Genomic DNA, 13,350 nt, shown 5'->3' with positions numbered 1-13,350 from the left:
AGTAGTTAGCTATGATTTATGCATTTTTATTTTGTTTGTCTTTTCTAGAATACATAATACTAAATTCTTACTGCAATTACTACTAAATTCTAACTGCAGTTCAAGTCAATTGGCCTGAATAGAATATGATTTAAAGGCTGTATGTGTTCTAAGAAAGTCAGTTTTCAAGATGTTGCATTGGGTATTTGAAATGAGTTGGCATTTGATTTGCTGCTCAGTTTTCCTGCACCTCATGTGTTCATCATGCCATATTACTGCAGAGTTGTTCATATATATTTAAGTTCATTAGCGTGCCAAAGCTGCAATAATAAGTACTATAGAAAGGTTTGGGAACAAATGAGTAGTTTGGCATTCAGTCCATGTTTCTGTGCTGTGTAAATAGGCTTACAGACACCTGCTAAATGATGAAAATAAAGCAAAAAAATTGGGTAATTATTCTAGTTCCTTTCATCTGATACAGTAGGGTTCTGGGAGGAGAAAAGGAGGGAATTAATCTTTTAATTAGAATTCTACATCAAGCAAAATATGCATACTCTTTCAGCATAGATGAAGGTATGCAATTACAGTTTGTGAATGTTTTTATGGTTATTTTCATTTGTTTCATTGTAGCTCATCGTTTCTTTTTTCCAAGTACTTTGTTTTACCTTGACTCAAAGTTGTTGGTCAATTTAGACAGTGAACTCGCTGTCTAAATCCCAGAGTTAAGGTAGTACCATTAGTGATCAAATGAAGACCCTAATTCTCATCTTGAAATCTCACTGTTTAACTGTTGGGACTATTCATAAATGTGTCCTTTGCAGTCATGAGTGCCTTGGAATGATTTCTCTTGCTCCAGATATTACAAATGCAGGACACAAATTGCAGATGAAGTCAAAACTAGCACTTACTGCCTCACCAGTTTCTCTTTTGCTTTCTTTTTCCATTCTCTTCATCTGTTGTGGCTTCTTAATGTAAACATGGTCCTCTTTGTAGTAGCATCTCCCCCGTTTGTGGGGCCACTAGTAAAATTAAAGACTTTTTTGCAAATGGTATATGAACCTAAAACTTTGGTGGACAGTTAACAGGTTCTCCATATAAGAGGGTCTTTCATTATGCATCCATGCAAGTGACTAAGCCAACAAGTACAGAAGCTGCATGGCTTTTGTCAGTGCTTTGATTTCAGGCACTCTTGTTGATATGTTATGAAGAATATAATGAAGAGGGCAGTTAGGGGAGATGTTCTGCTTGCTGTTATGGACTTTCTACAACAGTATGCACAATGCCTGTCTTCTAGACATGTGTTGGTACTTCAGATGTGTGTTTATATTGGCATTCTAGTTCAGATCAGGAGTGCATCTTTTAAAGCAATTTCCCATCTTCTCAACTTGTGCTGCTTTGGTTTGCATCAGCAAGCATCAGCAGTCCAGTACATGAGACGGATTCCTTTCTGCTGAAACTAGACAAGGAGATTAGCTGCTAATAGGTATTCTAGACTAGGCTAGCCCAGAGTAAAACCCGAGAAATGTATATGGTGTGGTGATTAGGTCCTCAGTGCCAATTGCTCCGTTGCATTAAACAAAGATGGTGTTGCCTGTTTTCATGCATGCGTGTAATTAGCTGAATTTTGCAAGAACCTTGTCTCCATACTGAGAGATATCTCATCCGGTAAAATCATACCCACACCAGGTAGGTCCCTTCCAACTGAAATAGTCTATTGTATTCTGTCATCTTATGATGAAAATAGTCCATTTTGGAGCTCCGTCTTAAATTTCTAGAAACGTTATAGGTGGAGAACTTTCTAAAAGATTGCTAATAAATCTTGAACTGTAATACCAATAAAAGCTACCTTTTCTGAAGCCAGGTATGTAGTTTGTAGGTGTGTAGTATTGTTCTGTAGAGCCTTTCAGAAAAGTCCTGCTTATACAGCTGTACCAGAATCCACTAAATTCTAAGAAAATTATTCTTGTATTAAGGAGATTCCTTCCCAGAAGGAGCTGGGGTATTGGAAACTGGTCATATTATTCTGTGTACATGTTTATCCCCTTCCTCTGTGTTGTTTTTAGCCATATGATATCAGAACTGTACTTGGAAATTAAGAAATCTAAAAGGAGAAATCACGCTTGTTTTGTAGGATTCTTTGCTTAAGATATTTGTTCTTTCTGACTCAGAAAGTTCCATGTGGGTTTTGAAATAGTCCAGGCTGGGGACATTGCAGAAAACATATTTCTACGATACTTTGTTGCAGAAAGCTTAATTCAGTTTCTGGGAAAATCCATAAACAATTTCCCCTGCCTACAAATGTGCCAAAAATTGTATAAGTTTGCAAATGATTATTTTTCCCTCTTGGGGCATATCTTCACAGTAGATGGTCAGTTTTCGCAGAACCTCCTAAGTCTACCCAAAGTATCCTACAGTGAAAAGGATAGGTAGTCATTAAACACACACCCCCCACAGCCCCTCCGCAAAAAAAACCAAACCAAAACAAACCAAAAAAACCCCAGCAACTTAGTCACCTGTTCAGCAGAACAGCTTTATACATTTTATTTACACTACATAACTCTTGCTTTAACAGACTCGGTCTCATTTGTGAAGAGATTTTCAGGGTACAAGCTTTACACTTAAATGTCAGAAGAACTGAAAACAGATGTACTATGTTTTCTATTTTTTAAGCATGATAGAGTTCTATACTCTCCATATGTTACATAGGTTTCTAATAGAGAGAAGGCAAGAGTATTAAAGTTACTGGACATCGGGTATAGCAACAGAATACAAGATGAATTTGCCATTTGTATTAAATAGAATTCTTTAGAATGAAGCTCAAACAAATGGTTGCAAATATGAAATGTTTTGTCTTGAATAGGTAAATGCTCTCTCTTCTACTGTTCTGAATCCGCTCTTATACTTCTCTCGAAGTGTTTCAGGATGATTTTAATTTGCTACAGTTTAATTTCATTGAGTGAGATTTGTAAAGGGGCAAAGTATTTGCACCACCATGTCCTGTTTTGCTTTTCAATTCTGTGTTTGCCTAGCTTACACTGTCTTCATTTTCATCAAAGTCACGTAATCCAGGTATTTAAATTTCAGATTCTACCTGTGTAAGAATTGAATTCTGGAAATATAATGTGAGTTGTGCATATATTAGCACAATTTACAAATTTCAGATTTAGGAAAATAATTAGCTGAAAGGCAGCATGTGGAGAAGTTGCAAAACATTTGACTGTGTGCACAGTAATTTTTCTAAAGGCAGTAGTCATAAATGCAGTCATTCATCACCCTGAAGTCTGGGAAGTTCAGGGGCCATCAGGTGAGTTTGCAAGTGTGCTCTGTCATCCTTGAAAGGCAACAGAGATGACCTAGTCCCCAGTGAATAGGGAAAGACAAGTGCTGTGCCCATCTTCAAAAAAGGCTAAAAATACAATGTGGGGAACGAGAGGCCAGTCAGCCTTACTGTGATCTGTGGGAAAAATTACAGACCAAAACATCTTGGAACACATTTTTAGACACATGGAGAGAAGTTGCCTGAAAATGCGTTTTTGTGTCACTGAAGTTTTTGCTTTGTCTGTTGAATTGCACCAAATCTCCTGTCTTGCTGCGTTCAGGAAGGTGGTATATATGTGCTGCATACATGATGAATACATTAGTTATCCAGAAGTTAGAGGTAGGCAATATCTATAGGAGAGCAGTAGGAAGTAGCATTTTTATGATATGTATGATAATTTTACACTGATATGAAGGGTAATCCCTGTATTTTGTGTATTTTGCAGCTTTGTGCACAGACCAGTGCTTTTTTAATTTTCTTGGGTAACTCCTTTAAGTTACAAAGAGATGGAAGACAGATACTGCCATATAGAGATCTGATGAAAAAAACCTAGATTCATTTAGCAAACAAGGCAAAATACTACCTATTAAATCCAATCAGATGCTTTTGGAAAAAAAACCAAACCAACCAACACCATCTGTATTGCATCTCGAGTGGAAGTGTGCTGAGCTGGCAATGTATGTTACTGTAGAACATGTAATGTTTATCCCTGGAGTCACTCATAGTGCCAGTACAGTAAATTAATAAAACTTCTAACCTGATGTAGCAAAACCTAATATCTAGAACTGTCTAGTAATAGTTAAATTTTCCTGCTTACTTGATTAGCTCCTGTTGTTTGCTCCAGATCTATTTGTCAGTTAGTCTCTACAACTCCTCCATCATCATCTAAAACCTTGCTGACTTTCCTTAAATGCTTAGCTGAATTCCAGTACCCACTGTTAGGAAAATAATAACTTGTTTTCAGCCATTTTCTGGTTATAGGCAGAGCCAATAACTTGTTAAAGTTATGCAGTACCTCCTCTTAAAACTCTATTTTTTTGTTGCATGAATTTACAATTTTATAACATTTTTTTAAAGATGTGTTGCACGAGAATGTCTCAGCATTTTTTTTTTTTGTTTGGTTTTGTTGTTGGGTTTTTTTCCCCCTTTTTTTTTTTTTTTCTTTTTAATTTCACTAGTATAGACACCTGCAGGGTGTCTAGGGTAAAAACAGCTTCACCAGCAGAGGCACTTCTATTTCTTTGAGAAAGTAGAAGGTAGCATAGGTGACTGCTTTTAACGTCAGAGTTGACGGAAGCTCAGCCTGGATAAAATCAAGATGTTGGCTGAAGCAATTAAAAAAATGACGGATTTGAGACTTTTTGATTTATTATGCCTTTTAGTTATTCAAGTTCACAGTCTTAAGTAAATCACAAATTTCTGCTAAGCTCCAGGAGCTGCATCTCCTTGTTTTGTTGAGTTTCTGTGCTTTGTGAGGTAGAAATACAAAGTTTTCCAGTCACTTACACTTTTGGTGACATCCAATATGGATTAGTCTTACTTTGCTGAGTAAACAATGTCTATATAAGCTATGTAAAATTCAGACTCATGTTCTGGAAATAATAGTGCTTTGCATTTGGTTTCCAGATGAGGTACAAATACTTGTTGTTCTGAACAAATCATTTTACAACTTAGTGATTGAGCAACTGTGTTGTCTTCATGCCTCACCTTGGTGTTTCAGAACTTCGGTATCCTTTAACAAACCACGTACTGAAATAATCATCTAGAAATGATGAAGGAATTGACCAAGACTTAGATCTTGCTATGCCCCGTTACATTAACAGAGTGTCGTATGGCCTTTACTTCAAAGAACCTATAGTCTAAATGAGTAAAAACAGACGCGGACTTAGAAAGTGTTAAACTCAGCAGAAGACAGGAAAAATGGCAAGCACAAGTGTCACTGACATGGCATTATCGTGTTGTGGGTGTGGTTATTAGGAGTTCAGATGAAATTCAAAAGAAAGGGCTGGCGAGGAAGCTGAGGGCGTCCTGGACAGTGAGAGGAGAGAGTGTTGCCGGGGGTAAAAGTAAGCAGAGAAAAGCAAATGTGGAAGAGGAGGGAGGGCTGCAGAAAACAGTTGGTGCATAACAGGTACGATCCAGTCAACTCCAAACATTTTTAGTATGCAAAGACCACTGGTTTGGTTGCTCTTTACTGATGTCCTTGCTGCCTGGCGTCTGTCCCGTTCCTCCCCCAGCAGTGCGCTGGGGAGGGGTAGGGTATCATTGGGGTTCCTGTACCCCAAGGATGTGAGGGGCTCCCCAGCCAAGTCCTGAGCCCTGCGGCCTGTGCCAGACCTCGTGTTCCCCTCCTTGCCAAGCACAGAAGTCCTAGATTTAGCTCCTTCTGCAACTCCTCCAACCATCTGGAGTCCATGCCTCCTTCAGAGCAGCAGGACTAAAGTAGAAATCTAAGAATGGAGTGTGTTTGCATCAGTTCAGACTACGGTTGTCTTATTTTTTTAAATTTTAATTAATATGTGTACATCTGAGTATCTTCAGGAAAATAATGTAAATAAAATTGAAAGCTTAATATACTATTTTATGCCATTCTGAAATAACTTTTAAAAAACTTGTTAGAAGCTTTAAAATATTTTGGCTCTTTTAAGCTTTCACACTGGAAAAATCTAAATTTTGAAATGCATGACTTGTGGAGGAGGGAAGAGGCTGGATATTTAAATAATGGTGTATCCTTTCCCCTTTTGAAAGAACCAAAGCACGCTGCATTTTTAATGTTGATAACTCCCCATTAAAAACTTTAAATGCTCCTAAATGACTTTAACTTGCTGAAGGACTGCCTTTTTCTTTCAGATGTGTTAGAATTCATATTAGCACTACTTTGCCCTTGTTTCTGAATTATTTTAATGACGGCAGCCGCTCTACCAAGCTGTCTGTCAAGATGTGGGTGGCAGGCTATTATTTCACTTCATAAATCATAATTTACAGGGTTTTTTATATCCATCTTGGGGATAAACACTTTATGCTTTGTGTTTTCAGCAGCAATATAAAATGTAATTGATACTTAAAGCAATATGTTAGAAATATGGACACAGAAAGCGAGGAGAGAAAAATCACAAATGTTTAGTTTTTCTGTGGGTTGGTCTACATACTGAGCATTTTTTCCATCTGATTTCATATTCTTAGCACTTCAACAGAGGATGATGATGAATTACATTTACATGATTGCTGCCTGTAGGTTACTATAAGGGTGTTTCTTTAGTTACAGACACTCAACAGATCAGTTAGCTCAACAGGGTAATTTTGTACCGTTTCTCATGCTGCTAAATATACTTATCGTTTTGTGCTATTGTCTTCCAGATTCATGAAAAACTGCATTATTACGAAAAACAGAACCCGGTGCCCATACTCCACGGTGCAGCAGCCTTGGCAGATGATGTAAGTGTCCCCTGCTGAGATCACTGGTACCAAGTCTCCCAAAAAACTGTCTGCAAGCAGAAGTCCTCATAGTGCAAACATATGAATATAATCCTCTGAGCTGAAATCATAAGAAGCTGCAAATGTTTCCAAAGGTGCTGTCATCACCAGGCTTGTTGCTGATATTACTTTGATTTTTATTCACTTGCCTGTTAGAAAAACATTGCATCTAGATAGCCTCTTGTTCTGCTTTAGTAACTACGTAATAGAAATTACAGGTTGGAACTCTACTGGGAGGGGAAAAGCTGTCAACTATTAGTGTTTTGAGAAAGTCACAGACAAGAGGAATGCTTTGGAAAAACAAAGACAAATGAGATAGCAGCACTGCTGACAGAACATGAAAAATGACAGATAATACTACAGAAATGAAGCATAAGAAATGCCTAGGAAGGTGGCTTGTTAAAAAAAATATCAAAAACTATTTAAGTAAAAGTACAGTAGTGATTTATTGATATTGGAGCTTTCCAAATTACCTTCATAACAAAAAAATAAATTGTAAAAGTGGTCGGCATTGATGGAGTAGTTAATTTCCTGTTACTATAATTTTTATTTTAAAGAAAAAACTCCAACCTGCCATTTCTTGCTATTTGGTTAATTCTAGGATTCAGATGAATTGTGCACGCACCTGTATAAACTATGACTGAACCTGAGGTAGGCCAGGACAGAGAAATGTTTAATAAACTGTGGTTTAGGTGAAATCCAGAAATCTTTGTTGCAATTGATGATCTCAGGTTGTTTTTTGGAAAAGGCAATATGTATTAGGATCCGTTTCAAATATGGTATGTTTGAAACTTCACATACTTTATAGATGTTTTAAAATCTGAACTATCTTTTTATATAATAGCTTTTGATTTTTAAATTTTACAAATGGTTAGATGTTGTGAATTGAGAATGGTAACATTTTAACAAAAAACTAAATTAAACATATTTGAAGTCTATTGAAAAAAGGATACAATGTAATTTAATCGTGTTTCAGTAGGAGGAGAGCTGTATCCTGTAACATACCAAATATAATAATGCATTAGCTTTGACATCAGGCATATATTAGTAATATTTTTTTAACCTTCAAGTAGCTTTGAATAATGTTGATAGTAATTTTCAAAATTAGAAAGCTGGTTGAAATTCTCTTCATTAAGTTCTTGGTGACATATTAATAATCCTCGTTAACATTTGTGTTATGGACCTCTGGGTTAAAATTCTTTATAAGAATCGTTTCTTATTTTTGGATGCAAAACTTAGTTCTTGATATTTTCAGAAATGCTGAGCAATCTCATTCTTTGTTCAGCCCCATTTAAAGCATATACTTTTGGAAATCCCCAAATTAAAGTACTCTGTCAGTCCTCAGTTGAGAGAGGTCAGGGTTTTTAACCCTATGAATGTATTATTATGTGTATATGGTAGTATTTTTAAAATGTACATGTGTTGGGACATGAGTGTCTCTAGACACCTGCCTACTTTTAAAGCAGTTTCTTTTTAAAGATCCTCTTGCTGGTTCTTCATTTTTGCTTATGTGTAGCTGAACAGCTGGTTTTATGGGCACCATCCTATAGAATGAGGATGTCCTTTGGCAGCTGAAGTCAGGCTAGCACACTGCAGGATTTTCTGTGTTTCAATAATTATCAGCAAACTTTGAGGAAGTTAATTTACATGCAGTGGGTTTTGTAACTCCAGAACCCTTGGAGTTCCAGGATTAAAGTGCTATTCAATTTTTGGCACATTTTTCTGACTAGTTGTCAGCTTCAGGGATTTAAGAGCATGTTGATGATATAAAACACACTTTTATTCCAATAGGCTTTAAATTAATGTTTTGTTTTCCTAGTGATAGTAACTGTTCTATAGCTAAACAAAGAAGGAAATATTCTTATTAGCAAGTGAGTATTTTCTGTTTGATTTAAAACCCAAAGTTGAGGTGCTGCTAACATAACTAAAAACTGTTTAAGGAGTGTGGTTTTATTCTTGTGTTATTTTTTAAAGCAATTTTAGAGGTAACAATTGTGGCAAGGCTTCTTTTCTAAATATGTTCATATTCCTAGCTGCCATACCTTCTCTCTCCTCACCCCCAGTGACTTCTAGGCTGCATTTCCCATCAGAGATTCTGTTTGCCTCTTATTTTGGAGCAGCAGTGTCTGACGTAGGACTCCCGATTTCATGGAAATGTTCTAACATTGACGGCAGTATAGGTATATATGGCAAATAAGGCCTCTAGGTTATTAGAAAGACTGTTCTGGCAAAATAAGTTTCAGAACTTTCTCCAGCAGCTTTAAACCCCCAGGCCCCGGTGCTCCTCATCTTGCCAGCCTCACTCCGTACCTGCCCCTCTCCCCTGCTTTTTTTCACCTCTCTGTAGTGGCAGCTCTTCATAAAGAGCTTGGTGAAATGTTATGGTTCCCTCAACAGAGAATCATAGAAGTTCTCTGACAGCTTTTCCTGCAGTCTTTGGCATAGGTGATCGGCACGATATCAGTGTGCCCAGAGTATTCCATATAGTTTGTACTGCTGCTGGTAGCTGTCACAAATCTCAGCACTTCAACAACAACAACAAATAAAAATCCAGTCCAAAACTGCTAGAAGCACAACAAGCAGCTCTGGTGATATCTGTTTGCTAATCTGGAAACGTGGCTTTGTCTTCCTCTTCCTCTGTCTATCTTTGTCTTCCTCCTCCTCTTCTGTCACGGCGTGTTACATGTGCCTTTAAGACTTCTATGGAAATATTTGGAAAAACCTTGTAAATGATGAGTGAAAACAAATTTTTAATTATTTCATCTCCGAACAAATAATTTCTAAAGTATGAGATTAAAAAGTCTGTTAAAGCAATAACAAAATAGTCTTTCTGTTTCTCAGTGTTCTAAACCTTATGTGGCTGCATTTATATTTGCACCACCAAAGCAAACGCCAATTCTGCTGAAGTTAATAGATGCTTGTGCACAATTCATCTGAGAGAGAAATGCTGAAGCAGTCATTCTTACTGAGTGATTACTAGTCTTCATCAATGAAACATGAATGAATAGATTTTATTCTCTAGCGATGAGTAATACAAGCTAAAGAATGAAAAGAGAACCAAGGGGAGCCTGTGTCATCTACCTGCTGTCACTCCTATCACGGATCATTTTCAGCTTTGCAGAGCTTTTCCATAGAACATGCAGACTAGATTGCAGTCAGATTACCTCAATACTTGGCTTTATGTGCCTAAAATATTTCATTCTAACCTTTCCTACAGAGATCGTGTTCTAATCTTTCGATATTAAGACACAAATACTGTTAAGATTAGCATTGATGTATTTGATGGACGTTTTTATCTATGAATTATAGTCAAAAGGCTGTGGGACTGTAGGTGATGAATTTTTGTTTCGGTCCTGTTAACCCTATATTAATTTGAAGGTTAAAAAAAAAGATGTTCAAACCATGTCTGATGTCTGTAATTGCTTCTAGAATTGTCTATTATATATAATTATGCAAAATATACTTCTATCCATTTATCTTGAAAATTTATATAAAATGAAAGTACACATTTAAAATTAGGCTAGACGAATAAAATTACTTGCTGCGAATGACCAATCTTTCTTTGAGACATTTTTATGATACTAATTTAATGCAAAGAAAATAAGTGATTATCTGAAATCACGTTTCGGATTATGAGCCATGTAGCTTCAGAATTTTAAACTAAAGTTCAGTGTTGTGAAATATGTTTTAGCTTTTCCTTCTTCTGGAAAAATAGTTCAAGTCTGAAATCCTGCAGTAAAATATGCCTCTTGAGTCCAAATTAGTTGAGAATGTCTTGATAAGAAAAACTCAAGTCATGAGCCAAATAGCCGCGGGATTAAACGTTAGACTGCTGCTCTATTGTTCACCAAGCCCCAATTTTGTAGTATAACCAAACATAAATTACTGATCTTGTTGTTAGGACATAGCTTGTGCATTTTAGGGGCTTGAATTGCTGATGACCTGTTATAAACTATATTATGATTAACCCGCTTCACGTTTAACAAGCTCCTTCCAGTGTATGTGTAAACATAATAAAAGGTTCAGATTGCTTGCACTGTAGGGGCACTTTGCTTTCTTATCCCAGTCCTAAACAGCACGGCTACTGTGGGTTTTTGGAAGCAGTGTGGATTTCACCACCTCATTCGAAACTGTTTTTTATAGACAGTGTCAAAGTTTGATCCAGTCATTTTTACAAGCAGTCCTTTGTCTGCACGCAAAGGACCATTCACTTAAATGAAGTGCTGGGATTTGCCCCCATCGCTATAAATCAGAATGTGATCTGGCTGCACCCTTGCCAGAAATGATTACTTGTGTTAAACTGAGCCAAAAGGCCTGGCTTAAATCTGGTCCACCGAGGGCCAGAAAAAGAAGCGCGGTGATTGATGGTGTTTTTCTTCATGCTGACTTCTGTTTGAACATGCTGGAAAGTAATAACCTTGAACAAGACAGATTCTGGGTTGTCACTGATGCACTGGGTAAAACAATGCTTTGCTAACGGTCTTTGTGTCGGTTCCATCTCCCACCCAGCTGGCTGAGGAGCTGCAGAGCAAGCCACTGAGCAGTGAGATCAGAGAACTGTTGAAACTCCTCTCAAAACCCAATCTCAAGGTGAGGATGTGTTGCACCTGCAAAGTGCTTTCTGCATGGGTACCTGCATCTGCTTCTTCGGGCAGCCTGGGGGTTTGTCTCCTTTAATGAATATGTGTGCTTTTAAGAAGGGATGTTAATGCAATGTTAATAGGAAATACCTGTTATGAAGAAACACATTTAATGTTGCCCATAAATTATTACGCTGTTACTGATATTGATAAAAGGAATTCAGTGGAAAGCCATCGTTTATTTACAATGGATATTCCAAAAAGTAGATACTTGATTTTTTTTTTTGTCTTTTGCTAACTTTTATTGCATGAGCTTCATAAATTTATTCAAAATGTGCTTCTACCAAAAGCTTTTCAGTCATACCATTGATTTAATTGCACTGTGCATAAGTAATGCAACCTGGTACTTGGAACAAAATTCCGGAATGATATTATTTTTAAAAAAATCTGATTTTGAAAACTCCTCGAGTTGTCTGTGGTGCTTCTGGGGAACTCGATACCTTTTATCTGACAGTAGACTATAGAACCATTGAATCGCTCAGGTTGGAAGGAGGATGTTGAGTCCAACATGCTGCTCAAAGCAGGGTGAACACTGAGTTCAGAGCAGGTTGCTCAGGGCTTTCTCCCATCAGGTCTTGAAAACACCTGGGAACAGATGTTCCACAAACACTCTGTGCAGCCTCTTTCAATTCCTAATTATCCTCCTAGTAAAAACTGTTTCCTTACATCCAGTCAGAACCTCCCCTGTGTATCATTGTTAATGCACACTATCACATTATTTTTCCACTCTAAAGAGAAGGAAGACCTTAGTGCTCTAGATGCGTATTGCAATGCTAATTAATGCAGCAGCTGATAAGTTTAGAGGAAAACTGTAGAGTGGAAAGCAGCCTTTTTTAAGACAGTTACTTCTTTATATTCCCTTGTAGAACACTGATCTCAAAACCCGAGATGTTATGATATCTTCAAAGTGCTACAAAATTTTAAAGATCAATTATGCTGCCTTTTTAAAGATTTTTGCACCGTTGGTTATTCCATAGTTTCCAAAGTGACAAGCTGCTTTTCTCGGAAGGGGTAAGCAATGCCAATGGCTTATTACAAGACGAACTGTTGGTGCGTCAAATTGCAGAGATCCTAAGCTTCACTGTAGGTATTTCCTTAGTGACTGTCCACGTGTGTTTCGTACTTCTGAAGCTTTAGTGGATTGAGTCTGAAGACAGCTCATTTGCCACAACTGCATCTCTCCCTCTCCCTTTTTTGCATTCTCTTTCTCTCTCCCCGCTTGCTGTCTTGCTTCCCCTCCCTTGCTCACTTTCTCTCTCCTCTCTCACTCACTCTTGCTGTCTGTTCCCTGGAAGCGGTTAAATGCAATGTGATAATCTTAGTGGGATTGCAGGGAAAGAAGTGCTTTACCCTCAACGTCATTAATATGATTGAACAACTGCAGTAACTTAGCAAATGTCTTTCTTGGCTGCAGGAGGAGATGGCCAGCTGCAGGGTACCAAGCCCTTTGCGTGGCCAGACTGCCTAATCCTGCACAAGACGCACACATTTGCCTGCCCTGCATAGCCTGCAGGCTTCTGTGTGAGCTAGGGGAAAGAACTGACAGTATGCCTGATATTTTTGCCTATCCATTATCTTCTCCATCCACCTTCTCATGGCAAACATGCCTGGGAGAGATGGTAAATATCACCGCTCCCTCCTTCATCACATTGACCAGACAATGCGGGACTCGGTATTTCCAGTTCCTCCCCAGAGATGCCCTCAGGTCTGTTCAGCTGTATCTGAGCTTGTGCCATACGTTGGCTAAGATTTTCTAGCCTTTCACTATTAGGTTGATGGCCAGAGAGGGTTTCTTTGTTTCTTTCCTTCTAGATTCCTGGGGCAAATTGATGTCTAGAGCAACTTTCCCACACATCTGAAATTACTTGGGATAACTGATATGTCTTTTCCAATTATGTTGCATAGGCTTTATCTAAAAACTTGTATATGGCTTAATTT

General features: G+C 37.8%; 1 protein-coding gene across 1 annotated transcript in view; it reads left to right on the top strand.

Annotated features, from left to right (window-relative positions):
- MPP7 (MAGUK p55 scaffold protein 7) overlaps positions 1 to 13,350 on the top strand; it is a 110,325-nt gene that overhangs the window by 37,401 nt on the left and 59,574 nt on the right. The window contains exons 3-4 of the mRNA XM_082307734.1: positions 6,656 to 6,733; positions 11,282 to 11,362. Coding sequence (XP_082163860.1) covers positions 6,656 to 6,733; positions 11,282 to 11,362 — 159 coding nt within the window. The remainder of the gene's footprint in view (positions 1 to 6,655; positions 6,734 to 11,281; positions 11,363 to 13,350) is intronic.

The sequence above is a fragment of the Platalea leucorodia genome, assembly GCF_965183815.1.
Source record: "Platalea leucorodia genome assembly, chromosome: 1".
NCBI classification, from domain to species: Eukaryota; Metazoa; Chordata; class Aves; order Pelecaniformes; family Threskiornithidae; genus Platalea; species Platalea leucorodia.
The sequence above is the reverse complement of the archived record's forward strand: the minus strand, read 5'-3'. Positions and strand labels throughout refer to the sequence as shown.